The 27,828-nt window shown below is 53.4% G+C and overlaps 14 protein-coding genes across 14 annotated transcripts; 6 read left to right on the forward strand and 8 right to left on the reverse strand.

Annotated features, from left to right (window-relative positions):
* Positions 1-104: 104 nt before the first annotated feature.
* On the reverse strand, positions 105-1,849 carry J4E79_005454 (uncharacterized protein; the record flags this gene model as incomplete). Its single annotated transcript, XM_049354332.1, has 3 exons — positions 105-535; positions 587-1,546; positions 1,600-1,849. 3 exons carry the CDS (start codon positions 1,847-1,849, stop codon positions 105-107), a joined length of 1,641 nt encoding a protein of 546 aa, XP_049211197.1.
* A 723-nt stretch (positions 1,850-2,572) lies between these two features.
* On the reverse strand, positions 2,573-3,810 carry J4E79_005455 (uncharacterized protein; the record flags this gene model as incomplete). The annotated part of the gene is made up of 4 exons (XM_049354333.1): positions 2,573-2,856; positions 2,914-2,983; positions 3,030-3,520; positions 3,573-3,810. The coding sequence occupies 4 exons, from the start codon at positions 3,808-3,810 to the stop codon at positions 2,573-2,575; spliced, it is 1,083 nt and encodes a 360-aa protein (XP_049211198.1).
* A 297-nt stretch (positions 3,811-4,107) lies between these two features.
* Positions 4,108-5,291, reverse strand: J4E79_005456 (uncharacterized protein; the record flags this gene model as incomplete). Its single annotated transcript, XM_049354334.1, has 3 exons — positions 4,108-4,480; positions 4,662-5,157; positions 5,204-5,291. The coding sequence occupies 3 exons, from the start codon at positions 5,289-5,291 to the stop codon at positions 4,108-4,110; spliced, it is 957 nt and encodes a 318-aa protein (XP_049211199.1).
* A 1,788-nt stretch (positions 5,292-7,079) lies between these two features.
* J4E79_005457 (uncharacterized protein) lies at positions 7,080-9,018 on the forward strand (the record flags this gene model as incomplete). Its single annotated transcript, XM_049354335.1, has 3 exons — positions 7,080-7,567; positions 7,657-8,720; positions 8,777-9,018. The coding sequence occupies 3 exons, from the start codon at positions 7,080-7,082 to the stop codon at positions 9,016-9,018; spliced, it is 1,794 nt and encodes a 597-aa protein (XP_049211200.1).
* An 86-nt stretch (positions 9,019-9,104) lies between these two features.
* J4E79_005458 (uncharacterized protein) lies at positions 9,105-10,354 on the reverse strand (the record flags this gene model as incomplete). The annotated part of the gene is made up of 2 exons (XM_049354336.1): positions 9,105-10,094; positions 10,151-10,354. The coding sequence occupies 2 exons, from the start codon at positions 10,352-10,354 to the stop codon at positions 9,105-9,107; spliced, it is 1,194 nt and encodes a 397-aa protein (XP_049211201.1).
* Positions 10,355-10,867: 513 nt separating this feature from the next.
* Positions 10,868-12,537, forward strand: J4E79_005459 (uncharacterized protein; the record flags this gene model as incomplete). Its single annotated transcript, XM_049354337.1, has 2 exons — positions 10,868-11,084; positions 11,132-12,537. The coding sequence occupies 2 exons, from the start codon at positions 10,868-10,870 to the stop codon at positions 12,535-12,537; spliced, it is 1,623 nt and encodes a 540-aa protein (XP_049211202.1).
* A 30-nt stretch (positions 12,538-12,567) lies between these two features.
* Positions 12,568-14,948, reverse strand: J4E79_005460 (uncharacterized protein; the record flags this gene model as incomplete). The annotated part of the gene is made up of 3 exons (XM_049354338.1): positions 12,568-13,361; positions 13,410-14,804; positions 14,867-14,948. 3 exons carry the CDS (start codon positions 14,946-14,948, stop codon positions 12,568-12,570), a joined length of 2,271 nt encoding a protein of 756 aa, XP_049211203.1.
* A 319-nt stretch (positions 14,949-15,267) lies between these two features.
* On the forward strand, positions 15,268-16,174 carry J4E79_005461 (uncharacterized protein; the record flags this gene model as incomplete). The annotated part of the gene is made up of 3 exons (XM_049354339.1): positions 15,268-15,328; positions 15,379-15,825; positions 15,879-16,174. The coding sequence occupies 3 exons, from the start codon at positions 15,268-15,270 to the stop codon at positions 16,172-16,174; spliced, it is 804 nt and encodes a 267-aa protein (XP_049211204.1).
* Positions 16,175-16,254: 80 nt separating this feature from the next.
* Positions 16,255-18,011, reverse strand: J4E79_005462 (uncharacterized protein; the record flags this gene model as incomplete). The annotated part of the gene is made up of 3 exons (XM_049354340.1): positions 16,255-17,228; positions 17,294-17,922; positions 17,983-18,011. 3 exons carry the CDS (start codon positions 18,009-18,011, stop codon positions 16,255-16,257), a joined length of 1,632 nt encoding a protein of 543 aa, XP_049211205.1.
* Positions 18,012-18,400: 389 nt separating this feature from the next.
* Positions 18,401-19,579, reverse strand: J4E79_005463 (uncharacterized protein; the record flags this gene model as incomplete). Its single annotated transcript, XM_049354341.1, has 3 exons — positions 18,401-18,991; positions 19,049-19,492; positions 19,544-19,579. The coding sequence occupies 3 exons, from the start codon at positions 19,577-19,579 to the stop codon at positions 18,401-18,403; spliced, it is 1,071 nt and encodes a 356-aa protein (XP_049211206.1).
* A 436-nt stretch (positions 19,580-20,015) lies between these two features.
* Positions 20,016-21,101, forward strand: J4E79_005464 (uncharacterized protein; the record flags this gene model as incomplete). Its single annotated transcript, XM_049354342.1, has 4 exons — positions 20,016-20,398; positions 20,450-20,666; positions 20,716-20,844; positions 20,892-21,101. 4 exons carry the CDS (start codon positions 20,016-20,018, stop codon positions 21,099-21,101), a joined length of 939 nt encoding a protein of 312 aa, XP_049211207.1.
* Positions 21,102-21,903: 802 nt separating this feature from the next.
* J4E79_005465 (uncharacterized protein) lies at positions 21,904-23,413 on the forward strand (the record flags this gene model as incomplete). Its single annotated transcript, XM_049354343.1, has 3 exons — positions 21,904-22,075; positions 22,148-22,562; positions 22,618-23,413. 3 exons carry the CDS (start codon positions 21,904-21,906, stop codon positions 23,411-23,413), a joined length of 1,383 nt encoding a protein of 460 aa, XP_049211208.1.
* Positions 23,414-23,599: 186 nt separating this feature from the next.
* On the reverse strand, positions 23,600-25,629 carry J4E79_005466 (uncharacterized protein; the record flags this gene model as incomplete). The annotated part of the gene is made up of 6 exons (XM_049354344.1): positions 23,600-23,692; positions 23,745-24,546; positions 24,597-24,867; positions 24,915-25,387; positions 25,448-25,528; positions 25,577-25,629. 6 exons carry the CDS (start codon positions 25,627-25,629, stop codon positions 23,600-23,602), a joined length of 1,773 nt encoding a protein of 590 aa, XP_049211209.1.
* Positions 25,630-26,033: 404 nt separating this feature from the next.
* On the forward strand, positions 26,034-27,450 carry J4E79_005467 (uncharacterized protein; the record flags this gene model as incomplete). Its single annotated transcript, XM_049354345.1, has 2 exons — positions 26,034-26,150; positions 26,206-27,450. The coding sequence occupies 2 exons, from the start codon at positions 26,034-26,036 to the stop codon at positions 27,448-27,450; spliced, it is 1,362 nt and encodes a 453-aa protein (XP_049211210.1).
* Positions 27,451-27,828: the final 378 nt, after the last annotated feature.

Here is a 27,828-nt window from a genome sequence, read left to right on the forward strand (position 1 = left end):
GAAAGCTTGGAACACTATTGCTACGGTAATACATTCTAGAGTTTGAAATACATTGGGAAACGCTCACGAAACACGCAGGCTCTTCTCATCGCACGATTGATCCTCTACTCGGCTTTGAGAACACTATCGAGTACTCCGCATCTCTTCACCCAACTCCTCGCACGCTTGCCGTAAATGTACATTGGAATCGTGCAAAGTGTGACAGCGACAGTGGTTCCACCAATGACATAGAATGCGTCCCTCACACCCTGTACCGCGATCCAGTCATTGGCGTAGAACGTCAGGCCGAATGCGAAAAGGTTCTTGACGAAGTTCATGATGGCAAAGGCTTCGGCGGCCTGCTCGCGATGGCAGTCGGAGACGTAGGTTACGACGGCGGTAGTTCCTAACTGAACACCCAGGTTAATCAGACCCATGCAGACGATGACTGGGATGGGCCACGGATCGCGGTTGTGGAGTGATTGGCCCCAAGCAAAGAAGCCGGTTGCGGTAAAGATCAGGTAGGTTATCATAACAGGGAGACGGAACTCAGGTTCTAAAGCATTGTCAGTTGTTTAGAATCACAGCTTGGATCGTCTGCACTTACCGAAAGTGCCCTTGTTGCGTGTCGACATCCACTTCGCCACACCATCGATGATCGGACCGGCTACCAGCGTGGCCAACAACGACGCCACGAATGAGGACAGATTCGTTGCGCCAACCGCGCTCACGGAGAAACTGTATGGTGGCGCGGAAAAGATCTGCGACAACGTGATGGAGATCAAGACAAGCCAGGATACGCAGATGGTGAAGAGCAAGGTCGCCCACATGACTACCGGGCTCATGATGACCACAAAGGGGCGTAGGAATGTGCGCCAGAAGGAGACATGATCCCAGTAACCAGACCATGGCATGAGAGTCTTGACGTAAGGGTATGGGGCCTCGGAAGAGACGGACGACTGGACCGCATAGTCTTCGACGCGCTCGGCGGACTTCTCCTTCTCAACCGCGTCACTTTCCACATTCTTGGAGCTCGTGTCGATGTTGATGACTTCGTGGCGGTGGTAGGCGGACTCGGGCATGAAGAAGATGATGAGAATGAGCATGATGACAAAAGCACCGCCCATTGCGTGCAATGCGATGCGGTGAGAGCCGTATTGGATGACGGATCCAGCGATTGGACTCGCTAGGTTGATACCACCGAGGACACCAAGGTTGAAGATGGCCATTCGGAACCCGCGCTCATGAACGTGCCAGATGTCTCCGACGGATGCTGGGATGAGTGCTTCAAACGGTGCCATGCAAAGACCTTGGACCGCTCGGGCTGCCGCCAGAGAAGGAAAGCTGGTAGCTTCCGCAGCCCAGAAACAGGACACCGCCAGGCCAACTGTGGTTGCGAGGTAGATTGGTCGTCTCCCGAGTTTGACGGCTAAGGTGTTGCAGATGAGACTACCCACTGCGATGGCGACGATGCAGGATCCATTGCAACCCAGAGTGAACCTCTGTAATGGGACGTTGAATTGTTCTGCCAGGGGCACGAAAGCTGGTGTGAGCAGCGGACCGACAGCTACAATTGATGCGATTAGCTCAGTATGTCGTGTCTTGATATCGCAAGCCTACCTCCTACAGCGCCGCAACCGTATGCGATGACGACGGTGAACATCTCCTTCTTCCATCTTGGCCAATTGTAGGGGTCGTTCGGCGAATCAGAAGGCTGCGGCACCAGCACAATCTGCCCAGTAGGATCATGCTTCAGCAGCCCGCGATCAACATCGTTCGTGATCTCGAGATCAATGCGACCAAGCTCGCTTAACGGAGCTGTCCCAGGGACATGTTCGAGCTTGTAGTCTTGGAGTATACCCAGAGGCATGGTAACTCTATGTCCGCGGTGTGATTGGAATGGTAGCGCAAGGGAGCACACGTGGAAGGATAAACGATATGCAAAGAAGCAATCTCGATCGCACAGCAAATAGATGGAAGAAGCGTGGAAGCAATCCTAAATTGTCGAAGATGCGACGGACACTATAATGTGGTGGTGGTGGGGGATGCCTTAATGCCACGGCAGTTGAGCTTGGGCGACTGCATACAGGGAATCGTGATTCGGTGGTGTGCGGGGAAGGATGGGTAGGATGCGGGGGCTAGCTCCGGGTTGGTCGCTCAGGTATCCACTGCTTCATGTTGCAGACGGCTAGTGGTACCAGCATGCCTCGGGTTAATGCGACCGATGGAGATGCTGTCAATCGTCGCCTCTTTTGGGTGTGCGACCGCATAGGGGAAACAAGAGATCGGCAGAGGCTCTGCTTTAAACTTCACATAAGGTCCCAACAATGGCTTCGTGGCAGTGGTGGCTTCATGAGAGGTAACGTAGCCACGATCGACATGCGCGGATGTGGACGGGTGTTGCTGATCTCTGAACTTAACAATATGGCGGTTTCAAGCTATCGTGATGGCTCGCACATGGCGTTGTAGGCCTAAAGGACAATCGCATCGGCTACGAGTCAGGTTTTGCACCGGACAACGTCCGCTCCACCAGGTTGGAGCCAGCGGCTAACGTTGCCGCATCATCAGGCCCACCCCATCACGACCCTGGCTTCTACTGACTCTTACCGTAGGTGCTTTCTAGCTCAGCGCAGACCGCGTCAGTAACCTCCTTTGTCGACGCCTTGCCTCCCAGGTCGCGCGTGGCAATGCCTCGCTCCGTGATGGCTTCCACGCTTTCCATCAATCTCTTTGCCGCTTGCTCTTCGCCTAGCCATGCTAGCATCTCAGACGCTGTCCAAAAGGTTCCGACGGGGTTCGCGACACCCTTGCCGGTAATGTCGAAAGCCGAGCCATGAATCGGTTCAAACATGGACGGATGCTGGCGTGTGGGGTCCACTGGTAACACTTAGCATGGGCAATGGATGCAACCATGTGGAATTGAAGAATACGTACGGTTGCTGGTGGGAGCGATGCCAATGGAGCCTGCCAGTGCGGCTGCGAGATCGGAAAGAATATCCGCATGCTGGACGAGTCAGCTAAAGCCGAGGTGAATACTCTGTGTTACCCACCAAGTTTGTTGCAACTATCGTATCCAACGATTTCGGGTCAAGTACCATCCGGCACGTCATGGCGTCAACGAGCATCTTGTCGCATTTGACATCAGGAAAGTCTCTTGCAACTTCAGCGGCAATCTCATCCCACATAACCATGCCATTGCGCTGCGCGTTGCTTTTCGTAACGACTGTGATCTGTTTCCTCGGCCTGCTTTGAGCTGTTTCGAAGGCGAAGCGGATGAGTCTTTCCACACCATGACGGGTGAAGATCGAGACCTCCGTAGCAGTCTCCCACTTCTGGCCTTTATGCGACCGGCCTCCTTGTCCTGCATATTCACCTTCGGAATTTTCGCGTACGATGACCCAGTCTAGGTCGCCATGCTCTGCGTTCCGCAAAGGCGATGATGTTCCCCGGAAGATCTTGGTGGGTCGCACGTTGGCATATTGCTGGAAGGTCTGGCAAATCGCGAGCCGCAAGCCCCATAGAGAGATGTGGTCAGGTACATCTGTCAGGAGTTCAGTACCAACATTGCAAAAGACTCAGCATCTGGTACATACCCGGGGCACCTACAGCACCGAACAGGATCGCATCATGCTTCTTGAGCTTCTCTAATCCTCCATCGGGGATGTATTGGCTCGTCTTCTTGTAGGTCTCAGAACTCCAGTCGTAGTCTTCAAATTGTAGTCCGAATGTGCCGTCAAGTTGTGCCAGCTTCTTCAATACTTTTACGCCGGCATCGATAACTTCAGGGCCAATGCCATCGGCGCCCATAGTCGCGATAGAGTGCGTGCGCATGTTGGTGGCTGGTGAAATGTTGGGTTGGAACAGGGAGTAACGGCTAATGAGTGATCGTAACGGCGGTAAGCACCTGAGTTGATATCTCTTGAATTTCTATGCGCAGTATCTTTTAAGCCTCATAGTCCGGACTAAGAAACCCCATATTCACACTTCGTAGACGATGGGACTGTTGCCGAGCTCGCCACTAGTGCGCTAGAAAAGGGTAAGTGCGGGGGGGACGCGGACAAACAAAGTCCGACGCTCCCAAACCATGCCACCACACCCAGCACTTCGAATGAATCCTGGCGCTTGAAACTATGTGAAATCCCAATGCTGCTCTTGATCAAACCAGAAGGGGATGTCGAAACCAGAGAAAGGGTCTAGGCCGTTGGAGTACTCTGCTGATGAAGCGTTGGCACCCTCCGTTCCAACGAAGATGTTCCAGTAGCTGTTGTGCTCAAGAAAGGTGGCATTGTGGTTCAGGTTGCTCGTCGCACTGGAATCGAATGCTGCATCATATGGAGGATACTGCGCGTCATGATGAGGATCGATATCGTTCCTCCTTTGGCTACCGATTTGCTCTGGATCATCGTTGCGGGTAGGTAATGATTGCTTGTGCAGACTTGAATGTACGCTCAGTTCACCTTTTTGAGCAAGGCCTGCATCTCCCGCGACCTCCGAGTCGTATCTAGAAACCATTTGAGCCGACTTCTGCAGCATCCGAGCCCGTAAGTCTCGAATGGCCGCCGAGCTTGCTTCAGGCCAAGCACTGCCGCGTAGCGTGAGGTGTTGAAGTATGTCGAGACTTTTATCTGCGAACCTTGATCGTACATGTTAGTTGAGTAACGCGATCTCGACGTATTGATTACCTTATGACGACGCTGTGATCAATTCGGCCCTCGTGGGCGGCGTAGAACATGATGAATGTGCTGATCCATACAGCCCAGGTGCAGGAGGGCCAAAGGAGTGCCAGTTGGTCATGATACTTTGGAGGCCCGTCTTTGCCCTGTATAGCGGTGTGCAAGGTAGTGATGATGCTACGCGCAGAACAGATGCACTGTTGTAAGGCGGCATTGTAGGCGACATCTTTACTACCCGTAGCTAAGACGGGACGATACAGCGAGATAATCAACTCGTGTCTAAGTAGTGTCAGCACTACAGTCGCGTAAGGAGAAGCGCCACATCGGCTATCCGGGTCGATAAAGTCTTCAACATCGTTCCACCATTGGCCAAGTTTAGCTATGATTGATGTCGCTCGGTCAGGATCATGCTGGACGTAGTGTAGCGACTTGTTGCGCAATTCGATGATTTCGCCACGCAGCCTGGCTTGCTGGGCAACCAGGTGCAGCAGGTGGAGTTCACGACCTGCAGGTTGTGAGATATGGCACAAAGGAAACATCACCTAACTTACGAGGCTCGACGCGCGTCTGCAGATGGTGTTCCGCGAGGGGAAAGCAGACGTCGATATCGTCGTCAGGTAGGCCGAGTGGGAGGCCCATGGATTGGGCAAGAAGCCGATCAACAGCATAAAGTGACCAGAAGACGCGTTGCCGAAGCTCCTTTGTGCTTGATGTGAAGGTCGAAAATCTGGCTGGGCAACGATGAAGGCCTAGCTGTACAGCCATCCGCATTATCAGCCCTCCAAGACGGGAGGCGGCGTTCAAGCGAAGCATAGAGACCAAGAAAAGCTGCACACTGAGTGCGGCTTGTAGTGTAAGTATTGTCGTGGGACGAGAAAGTATCGTCCGGAGACTATCTACAGCAGCATCATACGATGGAAAGACGATACAGGCAGGATGTCGAGTATTCGGTAGCCCTGGCGATTGTCGATGGTCTGCAAGCGAGATGGACATGATCGAACGCACTATCACCAGCTGTAGGTCTTCCGAAGCACCATGATCGGGAAAGCCATTTCTTGCATAGCAGTCGAAGTACTCTAGGACGGTCGCGGCGTGCACGAACGGGTAGAACGGGTGCCAATTGGCAAAATAGCTCCCAGAAAAAGCGACCAGGTCGCGAAACGTTTTGTGAGAGGTCTGATCGTGTGAGATCTCAGCTTCTCGCCATAAGCGTCCGGAGGAATTCGGTTGCACTAGAGAGAGATGGTCGTCTTCGCCTGGCACGATGTCGCTGCCGGGCGTTTCGCCGTCTGTAGGCACTGCAGAGCGTCGGATCGCACCATAGACTGCCCTAATGAAGAAGATACCGCTGGCACTGCCCACGAAGCCTGTAAACTTGTCACCAGGGACGCTTCGCATCAAGCCAACCTCTCGAGCAGGTTGTTCTGATGTTCGCCGTCGCTTTGCAGGCGGCTGTTCGTCCACGAAGACCCCGGATGGCGCATCTCCATCTTGACCACGTTCCATGACCGCGATCACGCTCAGTGATATCAAAAAGCGATATGGTGCTATATCCGATGATTGTTGATGCTGATCTGATAGGGCTGGTGAAAGCGCTGGATCTGTAACATCGAGACGGAATGACGGAGGGAATCAGGCGCGCGAGCTGTCTAATACTGCGTATTTCATCACCTGTGAAGCGCGTTCGGCGATACGCAAAGCGATGAAAATGCCATTGGTGGGCGCAAACGACGCGAGAGTGCAGTGGCAGCGGCAACGACGGCGACCGTGCAAACCTCGGCGAGCTCCGCAGCTGACTTGGCGTGCCTGACGCGTGCGCGCCCTCACCCGTTCCATCGCAACTTCATCCATGGCACCACCCAAATGATGTCTTCGGCAACTCTTGATGCCGCTGCCGGGCGTCCGCTACCCACCAGGGTCAGCAAGGCGTGTGAGAGGTGTCGTCGCAACAAGAGCCGAGTCAGTCACGCCCTCCCACCGCCTGTTCCGCGCGCCGCCGACTGAGTATCCAAGTGCGACACATCGCGCCCTTGCGCGCTCTGCATTCGAGCAAACGTCGAATGCATTGTAAGCAATGTCGAAGTTTCACGCGCACCGAAGAGGAGACGCACCCAAGGCCCCTCCAGCGAAGCTTCACATGAGCAACCACAGGCACCGGTTGAGCATCATGACACGCATCAAGCGACAGACCCGGAGAACAACAGTCGCGATGAAAGCAGACGCGCCAGTATCGCGGAAGGTGAAGCAAACTCAGCCATGGATATTGCACACCAGATCTACCGACTGGGAAGTCAGCCAACATTGAGCCGGACAACATCAGCTATACCGGGCGGCAATCTCTATGGCAGAGCCCCAACATCTCGCTTAGATCGTACTCAGAGACGCCCTATAGCGGCAGTCCTTGGTCATCCTCTGCCACCAATCGACATGATGCGAGTACTTTTAGAAGAGTATTTCGACTCGGTGCATTGGTTTAGCTTGGTCATCTATGAGCCAAGATTCCGGCCAAAACTCGACTCTATCAAGGATGGCCTCGCTTATCCGTCGCAGAAGTCATTCCTCCTCCTCCTGTCTACAGTTGTGGGAATGGGTGCATGGTACAAGTCTCACAGGAAGGACGTGGATCCGGATTTTCCAGACGAGGATTGGCACGCCTGGTCGCAGTCCCTCGTTCAAGGCGCGGGTTCCCAATTGGCTGAACTGATGGACCAGAGTACCATCTCGTCTGTTCAGACGTGCATCCTGCTCGGCTCCTACTATGTCTACCATGGGAAGCCTAATCTATCCTTTGCGTTACTAGGCGCAACCATTCGAACGGCACAAGCCATCGGCCTTCACCGCCAGCCGCTACGAGGCGACCCTCACTATGTCGAAGAGAGGAAAAGAGTCTGGTGGACTATCTACACATGGGACCGGTAATGCGCCCCTCCTGAAGATACGAAGAACCTCAGTACGGAGTCTGAGCCTCCTCGTATACTGTAGCATCATTAGCTAACTTGACCAGGTTTGCTTCCATTACGTACGGACGACCCATCGGCATCAACGAGAAGGACTGCAATACACACCATCCGATCGACGTATGCGAGTCGCCCTACTTCAGAGGGACGAAATCCCCAGAAGCCGACTCAACAATATGTTACTCGTCCTACCAACGAGAGCTCAACAAACTCTACCTTATCGCGTCGCCCATCATCGAGACCATCTTCGGGATGCGGGCGGTGGGACCCAACGAACGGCCGAGCGGACCACAATACACTGATCAGATCACGGACGTGACGGAGAAACTTTGGGCGTGGCGCCGACGTCTGCCGCCTCATCTTCTACTAGACATGGCTGCTGACTGCAGTATGGATCAATCACGCACCGCACGGGTGCACCAGCTGCAGGCGTTGTCCCTTCAGCTTACATTCGACAACCTTCTCATCATCTTCAATCGCCCCTTAATCGCAAAACAAGTGGACCACCTGATCAGGACGCAACCGGAAAGCGGGCATGGTAACGCATTATCTCCAGCAAGCCTTACGAACACCGAATCTCCATTTCATGCGGTTCATGGGTCCAGCCCGCTCAACAGAAGCCATATGTCGAGCACGGAGCAATGGTGGGATGCCGCGTTGAGAACATCGAAGGTGACCGAACTACCACGGCTTTCTCAGCTAGCCACTGATAGTCACCTGGTAGCTTTCTTGGCTATCAATCTGTTCAACTCTGCCATCGTCATGGCTGTGTTGGCGCTGTCTGATCCACTCTCGGACAGAGCACAGGAAGTGAAAAGGACCATCACACGCATATTTCGCTTGCAAGAGCTACTCGGCAAAAGGACACAGCTCTCAATGCAGAGTAATGCGGTTCTCAAAGACGTCATCCAGATGCTACTGCGCAGAGAAGCAGATGCCATCTTTGGCGAGAGCGATGTGACAAGATCGCACATCGGGACGGCGCAGATGTCTGTCGAAGACACCCTTCGTCTGCCGACGCAACTGCCGACGAGTGGACACAACAGACAGCAACAGAGTACAGTAGACAGCATGCAGCGCGTTCACGAGAGCATGGCGTCAGTGCAGAGAGGTAAGATTGATGCATTCCCGAAGCTGCGTACCAATCTAATCACATACTCTTCACAGTGTTTCCCGCCGCCCTCGACAGCGTCTCCCGTGACGACACAGCTTATGTCCCGCAATGGGGCACGAACGACAGTGGTATGGATCACCTGTCTAGCGAACACAATGATTGGACAAATGCTAGCGCCGGAGACTTCAACCTCGAAGGCGAGCTGGACTGGATCAGCGATGAACATGGTGTTGATGTTACTGGCAACGGCCTATACTGGTTCTGGGATTCCGTCTGGAACGAGCCACAATTCTAGCTGTCGCATCACAAACATCCTTTGGTGGGCACGCGTCTCAATTCGAGCAATTTCATTATTGCGATATGTGTTCAGTGCATTACAGACTAGAGTCTCGGGAGATCAGACACACGCCTGTGCTGCACGGTGCGATCCTCTGCGAACGCCCTATCTATGCCTGGTCCATATATGAGCGACTTGATGCCGACTCTATCCGCAACATTCTGAAAAGCCTGTTCCGCATCTGAGAACGCGAACTCATGAGTAATAAGACTATCTAGTTGAACACGATTGGACTCTAGTAGCTGGATGGCAAGCTTGTAATCTCCTGGCCCGTATCGAAAGCTTCCTTTGAGCGTAGCTTCTTTGTCGCAAATCTGGCCGATTGGAAATGCGATCTTGGGAGAGCCCAGCCCAGCTTGAACGAAGACTCCACCGCGTTTCAATGCAGCTACACCACAGTTGATGCATGGCTCTGCTCCTGTTGCATCGATCACAACATCAAACCCTGCAGCCAGCCCAGCCTTCTCCAGAACTTTTTGAGCATTCGTTTCTGGAAACCCAGCTTCCATCATGTATACGTCATCGGCACCGAAGCCAGTCGCAAAGCTCAGCCTAGGGGCCACTGCGTCAACAACTAGGACTTTCGCAGCGCCGAAAGCCTGTGCCACAGCGCAACACAACAAGCCTATGGGCCCGGCCCCGAATACCGCCACAGACCTGCCCTGAAGAGTTCCAGCGAGTCCGCAACAATGCACAGCGATGCTTAGCGGCTCCACGAGGGCACCTTCGCGGAAGGATATGTGTGACGGCAGCTTGTAGCAGCACTCTTCTGGTAGGCAGTAGAAGGTTGATAACGTGCCGTTGTAGGGAGGGGTGGCAGCGAACTGCATCGACTCGCATAGGTTGTATCGGCCGCTGCGACATGTCTCGCAGGTGTTGCATCCTACGCCAGGTTCCAGTGCGATGCGGTCACCCACCGACAACCCTGTGACGGCTGATCCACAAGCATCGACGATACCAGCAGATTCATGGCCGAGAGTGATCGGGTTCTCGACCACATATCTTCCGATTTGCCCATGTGTCCAATAGTGCACCTATGTTACCGTTAATATCAGTGAACACATTACAGACCACAGCGGGCATTACATACATCAGAACCACAGAGGCCGGTAGCCACGATCCTTACTCGAACATGCCTAGGAGTGGGAAGACTCGGAACTGGTCCATCCTCGTATGAGAACTGCCTCGATGGGCTCAGGACGAAGGACGTGTTCATTGGCGCTGTGAGTTGGTTCTCAGGCGACGTCAAAGACTCAGAGGAATTCTCGGGTTCGTGAACATCAGCTGAAGACATGACTGTGAAACACCGTGTACGGCAATGATTAGAATTGATGTCTCCATCTTGAGGCCCTGACTATATCACCGGCCAGGCGTCCTTACCCGAGTGCGAGAGCGACTGCAGTACGGTTCCGGCGGCTCATGCAGGCTGCTGACCTTCCGATGCGCACGAGTCGGAGCCGCCAGCCCGGAGTTCTCTGCCCCAGCACCGGTTCCGCGGCTTTTGAGAAGAGCGCTTCTGATTGGCTGGCAAAGCATCCCTTAGCGCTACAGCGTTGATCAACTTCTCGAGAAACACACTAGCATATGCCGACCAAATTTCGTCGCTGCAGGGCCAACGTTAGGACCGGAACCGTAACATGACCTGACTACATACGATGATGCCGAATGCGCTCCACTACGAAAATCTGGGGACGATAAAGCCGTCAGGCTTCCCCAGATTTCTCCATCATCCCACCGCATCTCCTCTGTGTGATCCATAACACGCACTACTTCTCTGCTCTTATTTTGCTCTACACTGGTTGAAAACATGGCTGCCCGCAGTAACTCAGTCGCCAGTCAGAGCGCCAACATCCAGCAACGTGCCTCGCAAATAGCTGGACAGGTCGCTGCCGAACAAGGATGGCTTGAAAGCAAGCTAAAGCCGAAGAAGATCACGGCCAGGTATCCTATCAAGGGCAAGACGTTGTTGTTTGCAACATGTGGCTTTGGCAGTCTTGGTGATGCCTTGTTTGGTTACAATTCAGGTGTGTTCGGGTACTTGCATGTTGATCAACAATACTGATTCCGCTAGGTATCATGTCTGGCCTACTGGTCAATCCAGTCTTCGTCAGACGTTTCTTCAGCGATTACGGTGGTGCAGATGGTAGCACAGCAGCTGTGAATCCTTCCATCACAGGAATCTCTGTTGCTTGCCTACAAGCCTCTGCCGCTGTCGGTGCTCTCATCGCCGGACGTCTCGGAGACATGATCGGTCGCAAGCGCACTGTCCGTCTCGGTGGCCTGATCTACTTCCTCTCAGCTTTCATCCAGATCTTCGCTCCAGGCTTCGCAACTTTCGTCGTCGGACGTACGATCCAGGGCTTCGGAGTCGGCTTCCTATCCATGACAGTTCCTATCATCCAAACCGAGATTGCAGCACCCCATGCTCGAGGCCTCATGGTCGGCATCGAGTATACTTGCCTGATTGCAGGGTACATGTTATCTTGCTGGGTCGACTACGGCTTCCACTTTATGCTTCCGGACGCGCTATCTTGGCAAGGCCCCTTCATCATCCAGATCATCCTCTCGTTCATCTTGGTGGTCATGTCATTCTTCCTGCCGGAAACTCCAAGATGGCTGGCCAACAACGGCTTCATGCAAGAAAGCCTTCAAACAGTTGCAGACCTGCACTCCAGCGGCGATACCGACGCACCGCATGTGCAAAAGGTCTTTCTCGAGATCCAGGAGGCCGTCGTCTACGAAGCTGAGCTCGGCAAAGCTGGATGGATGGAAATGTTCACCCGCTACCGCAAGCGCACAATCGTCGGCGTTACAGTGCAGATGTTCGCCCAGCTCAACGGCATAAACATCATATCCTTCTACCTCCCCTCCACACTCTCCAGCGCCGGCTTCTCAGACGAGAAATCCCTTCTCTACACCGCCGCGAACGCACTTCCTTACACCGCAGCCACTGTCGCAACCTGGTGGCTAGCCGACCGCTGGGGCCGCAAGCCACTCCTCATCCTTGGCGGTGTCCTCATGGCCGCTCTTCTCGGCATCGTCTGCGCCTTCACAGAAGCTTCCATGCCCATTATGACCCGCGCAAACGGTCAATTCGCTTTTATCATGCTCTACAACATTGTCTACGGTTTCACCTGGGGTCCAATGCCGTGGCTGCTACCCGCGGAGATCTTCCCGCTCCGCAGCCGCAGTAAGGGCATGGCGCTTGCGACGACGTCAAACTGGATCTTCAACTTCATTATCGGCATGGTTTCGCCGGACGCTTTCGCAGGTATTGGTGGATACTTTTACCTTGTCATCGCAGGGTTCTGTCTCTTCTCCGCAGGCCTGGCGCACTTCTACTATGTTGAGACGGCGAATCATTCGCTTGAGGAGATCGCGATTGCATTCGGAGATAGGGCTTTTGCTGATGGGGATGGTGAGGTTATGGATACTGTCAAGGCTCATGATGAGAAGATGCATAATGATAAGGTATGATGGGCTGTGGGTTTCGAACAAATATATAGTTCAAGCCAGCTTGGCGATGTATTTCTCTAAGCTCAACCCGAGATTCACAACAAACTGCCACTGCGTATTACCGCGAAAGAACCTCGACCAAATGTTCAACACGGCCAGACCAAGCGCGAAGGGCTCGCTGGGTACAGTCAAGAAACCATCAGTCTCTTCAGCATCCTCAAAGTCAATCACCGCATACGCTTCCTTGATGATACATCTCACCCAGTGAAGGATTCGATGCTCAGATCGCGACAGGGACTCTTCGCGGAATGGACGAGGAATAGAGCACAGCCATTTACCGAGGAAGATGGCGCACTCGAAGCTCGATATGGCATGCTGAACGCTCCAAAAGAACGCTTGGCTGCGCGCAACCCTGTCGATACCTAGTCTGACGGGTATACTGAGCGCATGGGTTGAGTACAAGAGGGCTGATAGTATGTTGTCGTTGCGCTCAATGTCTGGGAGGTTTGCTAGGCCGTTGGCTATGACGTCGGTGTCGCGCGACTCTAGATGACGGTAAGGTCCTATGTCGAGGGAGAGCCGCACGTAAGCTACCACCAACAGAGCGCTTGATGTGAAAGGGATGGGCCCACTTTCATTGTTGGGGTCGAGCATTGATTCTGGGGTTTGCTGCCAGAGGGACGTCCATGCGCGGAGTGCGCGGCCAATGACTTGCAGCTCTGCAGCTGAGATTGTTGCAGGTGATGTGGCGGGGAAGGACAGCTCCCTGACTACATGAATCCGCTGAAGCAGTGCATGGAGAAGGATGTAGTTGCCGATTGGGCTCGGAATTGGATGGACTAGTTCTGAAGTATGTTAATTCGCGTTCGATAGCTCTTCCGATAGTAGCTTACCTTCATTTGTCGTTCCTTGCAAAAGTATCGACAACGCTTGCTGAAAGGGCATGTGATCCTCGCGTCCGTCGCGTTGTAGCGCAGCCCACTGTGCGGCACTACTAGCCTGCCAATCCGGTGTACAGCAAGGGAGTCGCAGATGAAGTTCGCTGCTCCAAAGCAGGGGATGGATGTTGTATGCAATACTATGCACGTTGATGTAACAAAAGGCCACGAGCTTTGTACGTCTGGATGACTCGCGCTGTACCCAATTATCCCACATTGCTGCTCTAGAGGTCGATATATTCCTGGGCGGTTCCTCTTCTTTGAGACCTATATCTCGAAGCGACTGCACTAGAAGGCCTCGAAGTGCGAACGCTTGCTGAAGTAGGTCTTTCCTTTCCCATGTCGCAAACCCTACCAGGATCAGTAGGGTCTTCGCCATGTCCAAAGGCGACCATGGTCCTGTGCGTCTGCTAATGAAATGCGCTTCTGGCGAGCATATGTTCGTAGAAGCGATGAAGGAAAGAGTTTGTGGCCCGAAATGCGACTCTTCCTGTCGTAGGCGTTCGAAGACAATGGCTTTCGATACGCGAAAGAGACGTTCTGAGCTTCTCCGCTCGAAGCAATACTGTGCACCAGCTGCACACATGGCCAGAGTCAACTCCAGAGGCGAACATGACGGTTTGTAAGTTGGCGCATGTATGAACGGGAAGTGCGAATGAAAACCGCCAAAGAACGCGGTAATATACCTGGTAAGGGTATGTCGGGAAGGAATCTGGAAGTCGGCGATGGGAGGAGCAAAGCTCTCAAGTAGGGATACCAGGAAGTTTCGGTGCTCATCCGTTACATTGTACGTCCCGTTCCTCGTTCTCTTTTCGCCATCCTGCGCATTCGATCGCAAATGGACCTCATCGTCAGCTGGAGCTGATGGTAGCCACGTGCTGAAAGGCGTGCCGATGTCCTCTGCACCCGGGGAGGAAGGCTGATTTGCTGGTTCTTGGGAGTGCCGCCGAGACTCCTGACGAGGTTCTCCTAGTCGCATCCAGTCAAAGTCGTACTCAGGCGTCCATTGGGCGGATAGTCCAACACCATCGATGAAGTTTACAAAGTCACGGAAATCTTCAAACCCTTCGTCGCGATATGGCGGCGCCGGCTGGAGTTCTTGGTAGGTGGGCGGAGGATGTTGCAAATCAAGCTGGCTTGCGTGGACCTGCGGGACGAGATGCGCTTCGACGGCCCCAGCGCTGGGGACGTTCAAAGCGGGTGCGTCTATTGTCGTTGCAGTTTCAGTCGACGTGGTCGACTCTGCATCAGGGTTGCCAGCATGGTGCGTGATGCGCCAATGTCTAGTAAGCAGGTCACGGCGTGTAAACGCTTGTCCGCATCGACACGAGTACGGCTTTTCTCTGGTATCTATGCTGACATCAGTTCTGACGACGCCTTCATCGTGGAGTCACTTAGAGGAAGGCACGAACGTGTACGAGTATGGCGAATCAGATGCTCTGCTCGCTTGAAGCTTCTGGAGCAATGGGTACAAACGTGAGCGAGTCCGTGCATGTGGTGTGAGAATTGTTGGAGTTGGGGGTGAATTGGAGCGAGGTGGGTCTTGGTCTTTACTTCAAGGTTTTGCCCTCGGCCAATTATGTCTGCGGGGTAAATAGCGCCGTGGTTAGCGCAAGGCGCATCTTCGGAGTAGGTGGAACGCTTACTCCAAGATAGCGGAACTCGACGGGATGGCCGCCGAACGTCTCGCCGGCAGAACGTCGTGTCGGTACGCTATCCCTTAACCATTCTTGAGTGCATTTATGCGTGTATCAGGGCAATCAGTGAGCGCGTATCTCGGTAGATCACGCTTTCACCGCCACATGGTAGCAGTATGGCATCGCTTGCAAGATTACTCCCAGGTGTAGCCGTCATCACAGGCGCTGGAGGAACTGGTAGGTGGCTATCTTATGCGACGTTGTATTGCCATGCTCATAATGATCAGGCATTGGTGCGGCCGTAGCGAAGGGGTTCGCCCGTTCAGGCTGTTCGCGAATCGCCATCACCGACATCAACCCGAAGACGCTCGACCAGACCAGGGACGCTATCCTGAGCATCAACCCTTCCGCTCAGGTCTTCCAGCGAGCTGGCGACATCGCGGATGAGACGTTTGTCGACTCATTCAACGATGAGACCTTTTCCAATTTCAAGAGGCTTGACTATGGGGTCAACTGTGCTGGTGTGCTCGGAGGCGATGTCATCAAAGCTGTAGAGATGACGACCGAACATTTTGATCGACTCAATGCTATCAACTACAAGGGGTCATGGCTTAGTTGCCGCGCGCAGCTGCGAAACATGTTGAAGCAGAAGCCGCTTGACGAGCATCCGAAGCAAAGAGGTTCTATTGTCAATATTGCTAGTCAGCTCGGCATCGTAGCGAGGCCGGGTGCTGGTAAGTTGATCGTGTCGCGACATGCAGGATCTCAACTAACGAGCGTTGTACAGCGGCATACTGCGCGTCAAAAGGTGCCATCATCAACATGACACGCGCGAATGCTATCGACTACTCCGATGATGGCATACGCGTGAACTGTGTTTGTCCTGGGGTTATTGAGACACCCATGACTACGACGTCGCCAGCTATGGTGGAAGCTTTGAAGCCTGCTATTGAGATAGCGCCTATGAAGAGGATGGGCACGCCGGAAGAAGTCGCTGATGCAGTGCTTTTCTTGTGTTCAGCGCAATCATCGTTCATCCAAGGTCATGCATTAGTTGTGGATGGTGGCTACACGATAAATTGATCGGAAAGATATCGCGATGACGAGACATATTGGTTGAAATAGCGAAGCCAGTTTTCGGATATTTTAAATGACGACATATTCTACAGCTTCGTAGCATGCTTCGACTCTTGGTCTTGTCGCACGCCGATTTGTTTCCAGTCGTTTGCCGACTCCCAGGCAAAAGCCGCATCTAGTATTTTTTGTTCCTGCCAAAGGCCACCGACCAACTGCATACCAACCGGCAAGCTGACCTCAGAATCAACACCCGAAGGAGCAAAGCCTACGGGAATTGACATGGCCGGATGCCCCGTTACATCGAAAATAGCGGTGTTGATGGTGATGCCCATACTTGGCTTCAGCGCGTCTATCGGCGCATCCTCCCCGCGCTTCCAATCTATGTTGGGCGGTGCTACAAAAGGCGTTGTCGGCATGATGATAAGGTCATACTCCTGAAACAGCTTCTCATACGCGTCGCGGAGCTGTTGGGCCACATTCATGGTTTTCGCGTAAAGGCCCGGGTAATTCTGCATCAGCGAGAGGCCGTTGATCATAGTATTCTTCGTAGATGGGAAGAGCTTTTGGAATGATTCGTTCGTCCATGGTTGCCGAGCTGCTTCGTAGGCCGTTGAGAAAAGTCCTCTGCGACCGTGCGCGTATCCTAGCATGCTGAAAGTACCTGCTATTCGCTGTTGAATGGTCCAGATAGCTGGTCCTTCTAAGTGCAGGGGTAATGAGACCTCTTCGACGGTAGCACCTAGTTCTTCAAAGGACTGAACGGCTTTTCTCACGGTTGATTTGACGTCTTGGTTTACCAGGCGGTGCTCGAAGCCTTCTTTAAGAACGCCAATCTTCATTCCTGCGACCGAGCTTTGGAGACGGTCTGCGTATTGCGCAGACCCATGGGTTGGTGCACCAAGTGTACGGTCATCATAGTCATCCCTTCCGCCGATTGCGTCAAGACACAAAGCAACGTCGCGAACTGATCTTGCTATGGGCCCAGCATGATCACTAACAGCGTCGCCACTGGATATACCAGTGTAGGGAACAAGGCCATGCGTTGGTTTTAGTCCAACACCTAGTGTATATCGTCAGCCTCGCACTACATCATGACGTGATACGCAACAGTTACGGTGTACTTACATCCGCAGAATGACGATGGGACGCGAATACTACCACCTTGATCGGCACCAATTGCGATATCTACTAAGCCACCTCCGACTACTGCACAGCCACCAGATGTACTGCCACCCGCCGAGTAACCTTTCGCGAAAGGATTGTGAACGGTACCTTGCGCTGAAGTGAATGACGATGTGGAGTTGCAGAAGTTTTCGCATATGGTCGTTCCCACGATGTCAGCACCAGCATCTAATGTCCGGGTAACTACTGTGGCGTCTGAATCGGGTGTCCATGCAGGGATGGCGTCTGTTCCAAAGAACTGCGGTACTCCGGCCACTGCAATGTTGTCTTTGAGACATACAGTCTTTCCTTGGAGGAGATGTCCTTGTGGGTTACCGCGTATTTGAAACTTATGGGCCCAAGCATTGCCGAAATCTTGCTCTTCTGCTGATGGTCGGTGAATTCGTCCTCGCGGATATCTTTCGGTATCGGTAGGTGCTGTATAGTCGGGAAGTTGGAGTACGTGCTCTGCCACATCGTGGACCGCCGCTAGCAATTGGTGGTAGTCCCGAGACTCGTGTGCTGGAATGCCATTACTGATGCCAATGCTTTGTAGTACTGATTCTGCGTCCCCAACCCGTACAAGATCCTCACTGTAATACCGTCAATACTCGCACAATTTCCATTTGGAAAGTAAAGTATTTGGTACTGACCTTAGAGGCGAGTCGAAGAAGACAGACATGATGGTTACGTAGGTGCGGCTGTGTGAATTGGATACTACGATAGCTAAAGTCAATATAAGAATTTGCTGAACGGTATACTCTGCCGCGAGACTTTTACCATATTCAGGTAGATGAGATGTCCTTACGTACCGTTTGACCAATGGTGAGCAAGTGGGTCGACGGTCCCACAAAACAAACTAAGAGATCACGCCTGAGGCTCTCCAAATGACCCCAACTCGTGGCGAACTCGATTCGATAACGTACCAGAAAGTACCCAGAGCCTCGCGTTTTTGAGGGTCTGCGTTGCTAAGTTTCATAATGTCAGACCAAAGTCCAAAAGACACGTAAAAGACACGTAAGATTCCAAGTCTGCTCGTAAGAACAAGCTCATCCCCGGCCGAACGGAGGCTTATCCTTTCATATTGATTACTAGTCGGCCTTTCATAGATGCATGCTGGTATCTTTCTATGAGGCTGGGTATCTCCGTAAAGCCCAAAACGGTCAAATGAGACGAGATGCCGTGCTTGGCTACGACCTTGAGCATGGACTCAACTTCCTCCGCACTAGCGACATAGCTGCCTTTTATGGTAAGCTCATGGAATACCATAGCTTCCGAGTCGAAGTTCCAACTGTCTTTTGGTAAGCCGAGCGGAACCATGACACCGCCGTTGCCCAGTTGCTGAAGACACCACGCGTTGGCTGGTATCGAATCTGTGCATACTACGATGCCCGCGAGACCTTCGCCTGAAGTAAACTCTAGTAGCTTCTCTTCGGCGTCCTTAGCGCTCGAGTCCATGACTAGATCAGGTCTCAAGTGGTCGGGCAAGTCGAGCGCGAGCTGACGGCCTTGTTCACGGTTGTCCATGGCTATCGTCCGGTACCCAAGGGCTTTGGCGAATTGTATTCCAAGCTGACCAAGACCTCCAATACCTACAATGGCTACGGCGTCGCCTGCTTGAACCTGGGGACTAAGCTTTCGCAATGCGCCCCATACTGTCGCCTTTCATGCTATTAGCAATGATGTCGCGCAAAGAATTTCGACAAAAGGTGGACCTACGCCAGCGCACATCAAAGGCGCTCCCTGTTCGAAGGAAACTCCGTCAGGAAGATGCACAGTGGTGTTTGGATCGGCCAGCATGTAGTCCGCGAATGCACCGTCGTGTTTAAAGCCAGCGACAATTCTGTTCTGGCAGAAGCGCGGATCAGGACGTTTGGCTCGTCGTCCATGCTGTCGACATCCTGCGCATTGTCCACAAGCATTCTTGTAGTTGAGGACTCCAACGCGATCTCCAACCATCCATGAGCCTTGCACTTTCGCGCCAATCTGTACAATCTTTCCAGCCGGCTCGTGCGATGGTATCATGGGAAGGGTCGCAGGAAACTGACCATCCCAGACCTGAAGATCCGAGTGACAGAAGCCAGCTGCGTAAACTTCGACGAGAAGATCATTATATCCGCATTGAGGCACAGCCCGCTCACACAACTGATACGGTTTCTCAAACTGACGGGGTTTGTTAGATAAGATTCGATGTGTTTCGTGACGTCATCATACCTCTACTATCTGTGCAGCGCGCATCTTATCAGACATGTTCGTAATTGACCATGGATGTACTCAAAGGCGCGCGCCGCGTTATTACACTCAACACCCTGGTTATAGTCATCGTAACTTCATGCGAACGCGTCTTGGAGAGCGTAGGACCGTTTTCGGATGTTGTTGGAGACGAGATTTGGAGGTGGTTGGGGTCGACGATAAGGCCAAGCGAGGGGCAGCTGCGGAGGCAGGGGCAGCTGGCAGCTGGCGCATCCCATGACGAAATAGACAAGCGCGCCGTCGGTCCAGCATCATTCCATCCCACTTACCCCGCCATAGCTCTCAGGTTCGGCATCATGGCATTAAGAGGAAGTAGTCCCGTGCGGGCAGTTTGGTCTGACTGTTCCCACACGAATCCGTCCGACTGATAGCTCTTCATTTGATCCAATTGACAACCTCATCAACTCATCATCTCCCATACAATACAGCTATCATGGGCAAGAAGCGCGTTCTCATCTCGTACGGTGTTGATGTAGATGCGGTATGTGGATGGCTTGGCTCGTATGGCGGAGAAGATAGCACCAGCGACATATCGCGTGGTCTGTTCGCCGGCACAGTTGGTACGCAGCGCCTCTTGAAGATGTTCAAGAAGTATGACATCAAGACTACTTGGTTCATTCCAGGTCATAGTCTGGAGACATTCCCGGAAGACATGGCAGCAGTACGCGATGCAGGACATGAAATAGGCCTCCACGGTTACAGTCACGAGAACCCCTCCGATATGAGCATGGAACAGCAACACCACGTGCTGGACAAGACGTACCGCATGTTGACAGAGTTTGCTGGCAAGCCTCCCCGAGGAAGCGTTGCGCCATGGTAATATTCCGAAAACCACCGCTGGAGACATTACGCTGACCATCTCGGTAGGTGGGAAACAAGCCGCGAAGGTGCCGAACTGCTGCTCTCGTACGGCATTGAGTACGATCACAGCATGAGCCACCACGACTGTCAACCCTACTATTTGAGAACCGGAGATACCTGGACCAAGATCGATTATAAGAAGAAGGCCAAGGACTGGATGAAGCCACTCGTTGCAGGTCAACAGACTGGCCTAGTCGAAATCCCAGCAAACTGGTATCTGGACGTAAGTACCACTTACTGCGCCCTGATACATCGCTCACACTGAATGTTAGGACTTGCCACCTCATATGTTCATCAAGGCTTCGAAGAACAGCCATGGCTTCGTGAATGCGCGAGATACCGAAGACCTCTGGAGGGACCATTTCGACTACTTCTACCGCGAATACGACGAATTCATCTTTGTAAGTATCCCAGAAGGGCCTGAAGGACTCGTCTAACACTCCTGCAGCCCATCACAATCCACCCGGATGTATCTGGACGACCACATCTACTCCTGATGCATGAGAGGTTGATCGAGCACTTCAAGAAGCATGAAGGTGTTGAGTTTGTGACGATGGAGGAGATGGCGGACGATTTCAGAAAGAAGAACCCGCCGCCCGAGGGAGCGCTCATGCCATCTGAAGCAGGACTCAAGTTGAAGGAGTCCCCGATTAACTAAACAATTTGATGTCATTTTTGATTTTCCGACTTTGCTTTTTCTGCAGATCGTCCATTGCAGATGGTAGCGAAGACCCGTGGACGCATCGCAGCAGTGCCTAATGCGAACTACGAGCTAGCTGTCACTAGCACGCCAGAGACAACATCACCACTAGTCCGTGGCATCTACAATGTAGTAAGACCACGAACACGCGCCACCTAGCTCCACATGAACGCCGTTCTAGAAGCCAGCCCCGCGCAGGAACCGCCGTCATACGCAGCCACCGGCAACTGCCAAACGAGCCACTGCAGGGTGAACGCTAACGACACCCCACCAGCAATCGGGCATATCCATCGCCTCCAACCCCCTCCCAGATTCCAAGCCATGCAGCGTCCACGCGCCGAACCACGCTCTCCGCTGCTCATCTCCGCAATCAGTTGGAGTAACGATGATCCCCAGGCGACCCTTCCCTCCAACCGGGGTGTCCATTGGAGGCACCCCTGCGCCTGAATCGCGTAGCCGATGGAGACGCCCGCACCGCTCTCTCGCCACTATCAACCTCCAAAATAACGGGGCAGAGCGGGCTGGCAAGATCCACTCCTGCCCCGGATTCTGAGAGATACCGCGTTGGCGTGCTGATTACCACGCGGGTTATCAACGTTCTACCAGGGCACCTGCATCTGGCAAGGATAGGGCCGTTGCGTGGCATGCGTACATGAACGGATATATATACAATGACCCAAGTACCGATACTTGAAGTGTTGAACAACTGTTCGGTACTCAATCTGGGTCGACAGCACAACTACCTGACGACATTGCCATCATGTCGGCTGAAAAGCAAGACGATGTCATTGCGCCCGCACCAAGCACCAGCTCGGAGAGCATCAACGGAAAGGTTGACCTCGAGAACGATGGCGAGATCTTCAAGCGAGGAGAGGGATATGAGGATTTCCGAACGGTGTCCTGGGTTCACACCGCAGTCATCTTCTTGAAGCGTAAGTAACGGCCTTCTCCAGTTCACGACCATTCCGCTAACGATCATCACTATATAGTCATTTTCGCGACAGGAGTCCTTACAATCCCCAGCGCAATGTATACGCTCGGCGCCTTCCCCGGCGCCATCAACGTGCTCGGCTGGCAAGCCCTCAACACATGGTGCGCCCTCGTGCAAGGCCAATTCCGGAACAACCACCCAGGCTGTCATTCCATCGCTGATATGGGTCAACTAGTCGGTGGCCGTATTGTCAAAGAGATCACCGGCGTCCTCTTCCTCGTCGCGTTCATCATCGTCGCGGCATCGGGTATTGTGGGTGTATCGACAGCACTCAACGCGCTATCCAACCACTCCCTCTGCACAAACTACTTTTCCATCATCGCGGCGATCATGGTAGGAACGTGTGCGAGTGTAAGGAAGTTTGAGAAGATCGCGTGGGTTACGTGGGCGGGATTTATCTCTGTTTTCGTTGCTGTGTTCATCGTCGTGTAAGTCCAACCCTCTCCAGCCCTTCAAAGCCACACGTCTAACGCATCTCAACAGCGTCGGAGTAACAACCCTCGACCGCCCCGCCGCAGCCCCCCAATCCGGGCCCTATGAATTCGGCTACCACGTAATCGGCCACCCAACCTTCGCCGCAGGCATCACAGCCGCCAGCACAATCTTCTGTTCCGGCGCGGGTACCTCCGCCTTCCTACCCGTCATGTCCGAGATGCGCAACCCACGCGAATTCAGCAAAGCAGTGAACTGGTGCATGGGCCTCGTAACCGCCGCGTACCTCTCCTTCAGCCTTGTCGTGTACAAGTGGTGCGGAAAGTGGGTTGCGTCGCCTTCTCTCGGCAGCGCAGGACCCATGGTGAAGAAAGTCGCGTACGGCATTGGTCTTATTGGACTTTGTGTTAGTGGCGCGTTGTATGTGCATGTTAGTGCGAAGTACATCTTCGTCCGCATACTGAGGAACTCGAAACATCTTCAGGCCAACTCGCCGGTTCATTGGGGTACGTGGCTGGGATGTGTTACGGGTATGACAATTGTCAGCTTCCTCATCGCATCCGGCGTGCCGATCTTCAACTATCTGCTCAGTCTGGCGGGTAGTGTGGCGTTTGCGCCGCTGGCGTTGGGCTTACCTGGATGGCTTTGGATTTACGATCATCAGGGCTACTGGAAGGGGAACTGGTGGCAGAAGATCATGTATGCGCTGCACGTTATCTTGATCGGCATTTCGGTGTTCCTGACGATCGGCGGCACGTACGGCGTTATTGTCCAGATCATGGACGCGTACAAGGATGGGTCAATTGACTCGGCGTTCTCGTGCGCGGACAACAGTAACTCGTCTTAGATGGAGTTTTGTTCTGTAGTATTAGATATTCACAGCTTGTTAGTTTGAGAGATACCCTCGGTTAGCACCATAATGAAGATAGCCACGCATTCAAATTCGTTTCAACATTGATCCAGATTTGTCAATCCACTCTGCTGTATTCATTCCAAGAGGATCGATAGTAGTGGCCAGGACCCTCCATGCCAATTAGACCACCGGCTTCTCCTCCGGTATAAGGCCAACCATCTCGAGCACCCAGGCCGTGGAGTTGATCAACCCGTAGAAGAGCATTGGTATCACCTGCGAAGACGTTAGTACGCCAACTACAAAAATGCGCTTGGTTGTTGCTTACCCCGAAGAACAGATTGCCGAGAATGCCTCTGCGAAGAATAGTTTCTGCCAACTCAGTCTTCGTGATACCAGGAGCAACATCGCTCTTGAAAGGCCCAACAAGCCTGTAGAAAGTGACGAAGCTTGCTCCGAAGCAGTATACCAGAAGCACTTTCAACCCGTGTGCCATGTAAAGTTCGCGCAACCCGGGAGCGCCACCAAAGTCTTTCGCGAGAGTGCTCATGTACGCACTATGATCGACTCCGTACTTGATGCGCGAAGTCTCTTTCGCCAAGAGGTGGTAGTGCGGAGGATCGGTGGGCATGGTCATTTGATTAGTGATGAGCGCTGTCCACCACATGGCCTGTTGTTCAGCGATGGGCGGAATGGCGCCAACACCAGGTCGCACAAAGCCGATGAAGGATACGCTAGGATCTGCGGGCGAGACAATGTTGCGGATGGTGGCATCGGCTGCTGTAGGATATGATGGGTCGAGGAAGTAGAAGGACTGCTTGTAGCCTGTGCAATAGACTACGCAATTGGGTCGTACCTCTGTGTCCTTCATGCGTCTCCAGTCTTTACGATCGGGGCGCTTCTCGAATATTACTCTCCCGGTCTCGTCTATGCGCTCCGGGAATGTGCATGTGTCTACCCATTTCTTCGACTGTGCGTCTTCGGGTGGGTCTACGTAGCCGTTGCCGAGGAAAGCGAGCGGGTGGCTCTCTTTGTAGGGTCGGTTCAGATATGGCATCGCTTTGCTGCTCTTGTTTAGGAAGACGAAAGCTCTGCCTAGTCTGTCGTGTGGTAAGGCGCCGACGTGTTGACTGTATTGGTTTAGCATGTGCCCATTCGCTATGATTAGATGGAAGCTCACTTCATGCCCGCCTGTGTGCCAGTCAAGAACCATAACACACGCTTGATGACAAAGTCTGATACAAACCATCGGAATCGACTCGCAGCTATCGCGCGATGCACGTAGGCTGTCTCGAAGAGGTTGGTGATGAGACCGTCGATAGGCAGACCTCCTTTGAACTGCTTGCCGAAGACCTTGAAACGTGAGAGAGCCTTTGGGAAAGAAAGGAAGCCCGTTCTGAAGCACATGGTGACTGAGTTGGCGTCACCCTTCATGGCTTCGTAAGCGATGTCTACAAACGTTAGCGTGTGTCCGTCTCCATGTCCTCGTATAGTGTACCCATGGCAGTCTCTCCACAGCCCATGATGAGCACATCTTTGCCTGTCAGCTGTGCTCGCTTCTTGTACTGTGAAGAGTGAAAAGCTTCTCCTTTGACATTCTCAATGCCAGGGATATTGGGAATGTTGGGCTCGACGTGCAATCCAGTGCATATAGCAACATGCGAACAATCGAAAGTGCGCTCCTCTCCGTCGCTGTTCTTGTCGACGTATCTCACACGGTGCTTCCACTTCCGATCGATCGACTTAGATATAGGCTCGATCTTGTTGACTCTGCAGCCCATCTTCATGAGCGGCTGTAGGTCGAACTTGTCCACGTAGTCCTGCAAGTAGCCGACATATTGTGGAAGCGAAATGTGGTCTGGTGCTGACACGGGGAAGCGGTGGTCGGAGAAGGTGGTCAATTGCTTTGAAGATACCAGCTCGGCGTTTTCATAAGCACGGTAGTGAAATGTGCCTCCAATATTGTCTTCGCTGGAGTGTGTTAGGTCGTGTGGTGGTAAACCCGCTCGGGGCTGAGTGGAGTATGCCTACGCCTCGAACAAAACAGCCTCTATCGGCCGATCAGGTGTCGATGCCTCAAGCAGCGTCTTAAGAGTCGTCAGTCCGCCGGGACTTCCGCCGTGTTAGCATGTGATGATTTTTGTTGAGAGGGTGGCGTACCCAGCCCCAATGACGGCGACTCGCATCGCAGGAAGCTTGTCGGTGCCTGCCATTTCCACGATCAATCAAGAAACGATATCTACAACGTCTACAGGAAAGTGGTGTTCTAGAGTCTAGAGTTACGTCTCGTGTGGCCACTGCTGGATGTCGCATGCAAGGGACGCGTCGGTGATATTCCCTCAACCAATCAAGACGCTCAATCTAAAGGATGACATCAAGACAGGACGCGCGACTCCCGACGGGCACATGTTGCTCCATGCACTTTGCTCCATTTCAGCCTAGTCCCGGCGACGATGCCGTCGCCAATTGATGTTTGCTATCAAATTGGGTAGAGACGGACGATGCCTGTTCTGAGACTGCTGCGGGCCAGCAGCCGAGGACATGCGACGATTTGCACGTCATGCCCTAAATATCAACACCATAGCTCCACACCGCTGACGTCCACGACTACCTCAGCATGGAGCAGCCACGCGAGAAGGTCGCAATAATAGGCTCCGGCCTGGCAGGACTGGTTAGCGCGAACCTGTTGTTCCACGATGTGCGCCAGCGATATGCCGTCAGGGTCTTCGAGTCGGTAGGCCGCCTAACACCCACTCTATCCGCGACTGTACTCACAAAAGTAATTCTAGGGCAAAACGCTCTCCCTAGACGCCGCCTCCATCTCCATCCCCGATGCAGCCACCGACGCCTCCACCCGCGTGGACCTGCCCATGCGCGCGTTTGCGGGCGGCTACTACAACAACCTCAAGGCCCTGTACGACTACCTGCGCATCGGATACAACTCCCAGCCCTTCCTCTTCGAATTCGCGAAATGCCGCGATGCGAGCCCCGAGTCCTTAGCGACTGGCCGCCGCGACACGTCGTATTTCACACATGCGTCGAATCTCCACCAGATGGCGCCCCGACCGAGCAGAGTTAGCAGGACCTCGTACCTGATGCAATGGCTATACCTGGTACTGGCCTACTCGTGGTTCGCGCTCTGCTGTTTCTTCTTCGAGCCTAGACAAGGCGAGACTATGCAGCAGTATCTGGACCGCACATACTGTCCGACCTACTTCGTCACCTACTACTTACTCCCTCTCTTGTCGAGCGTATCCACCTGTCCCCACGAGTCGCTACTCGCCTTTCCTGCCAGCGACATCATCGAATACAAGCGGAGGAGCCATGGCGCACCGCACTATACTGTATCAGATGGCGTGGGAGGGGTGCAAGACCGCCTGGTCAAGGGTATCGACGTTACTCTCGAGGCTACCGTCACGGCCGTAGAGCCCTCCGAAAAGGGCGTTCGGATAACCTGGTCTCAGGGCGGGTCAGACGCTGAGAAAACGGAATTCTTCGACAAAGTTATTCTTGCAGTCGCCCCAGATGTCGTCGGCCGCATCTTCAGACCTCTGCAGCACCACATGCAGCGCATACCGACTGCAGTCGTGGAAAGTGTGGTGCATACGGATTGGGCAGTCCTACACGGTAGCGACGCCAGGCACGTCGATAAGAAAGGCGCGCAGCTCATCCACCTCAATACGGCAACCTCCGGTACGCACACAACCGAATCGCATCATGTCCAACCATGTGGCGTCGTAGTAACTACTTGCCCATGTACTCCTCTCGATGAGAAATGCGTTGCTCAGCGGAGCCGGTTCACGCGCGTTCTTCGCAGCCCGGAGAGCCAGCGCATCGTCAACGCCATATTTGATAAGCGCTCGAACTTCGACACAGATGACAAGTCAGTGCCACAGTGGAGGAATGGCGAGGACAATGTGTGGCTCGTGGGCGGCTGGTGCTGGGACGGTATGGTCCTCTTGGAAGGCTGCGTTGTCTCGGCCATGCGAGTGGCTGATGCGTTCGACGTTGCGGTGCCCTGGAGGCATCAGTAATTCATGGAGACAGGCGTATTCGGACTCGGGCTGTGAAGCATGGAGCATCCTCCTGCCTTTAGTCATTTCGTAGCCTTGCAGGTAATCCAATAGAGTAGATACCCGGGCAAGACAACATGCCCATAGCATCTTAGGACTCAGGAAGTGATGTAGGCGATTCAAAGTGTTTGCACGAAAGTCAAAGTATCTGGGCTTGAGGGGTCTAGGACGCGACTTCCTGTTGTGCGTATCATATGGCGTCTCGTCATACATTCTCGCCCGAAACGGCTAGCGTATTTGCCTCGTTGAAGCTTCCCGCGAAGTCCCACAAGCACCCGATTCTGCGTCGCACCAATCACGACCACACGTCAAACAGATGTCCGCTACGCAGATATTCGC

Source organism: Alternaria viburni, assembly GCF_023758015.1.
Source record: "Alternaria viburni strain BMP 2772 chromosome Unknown scaffold_10, whole genome shotgun sequence".
Taxonomy (NCBI): Eukaryota; Fungi; Ascomycota; class Dothideomycetes; order Pleosporales; family Pleosporaceae; genus Alternaria; species Alternaria viburni.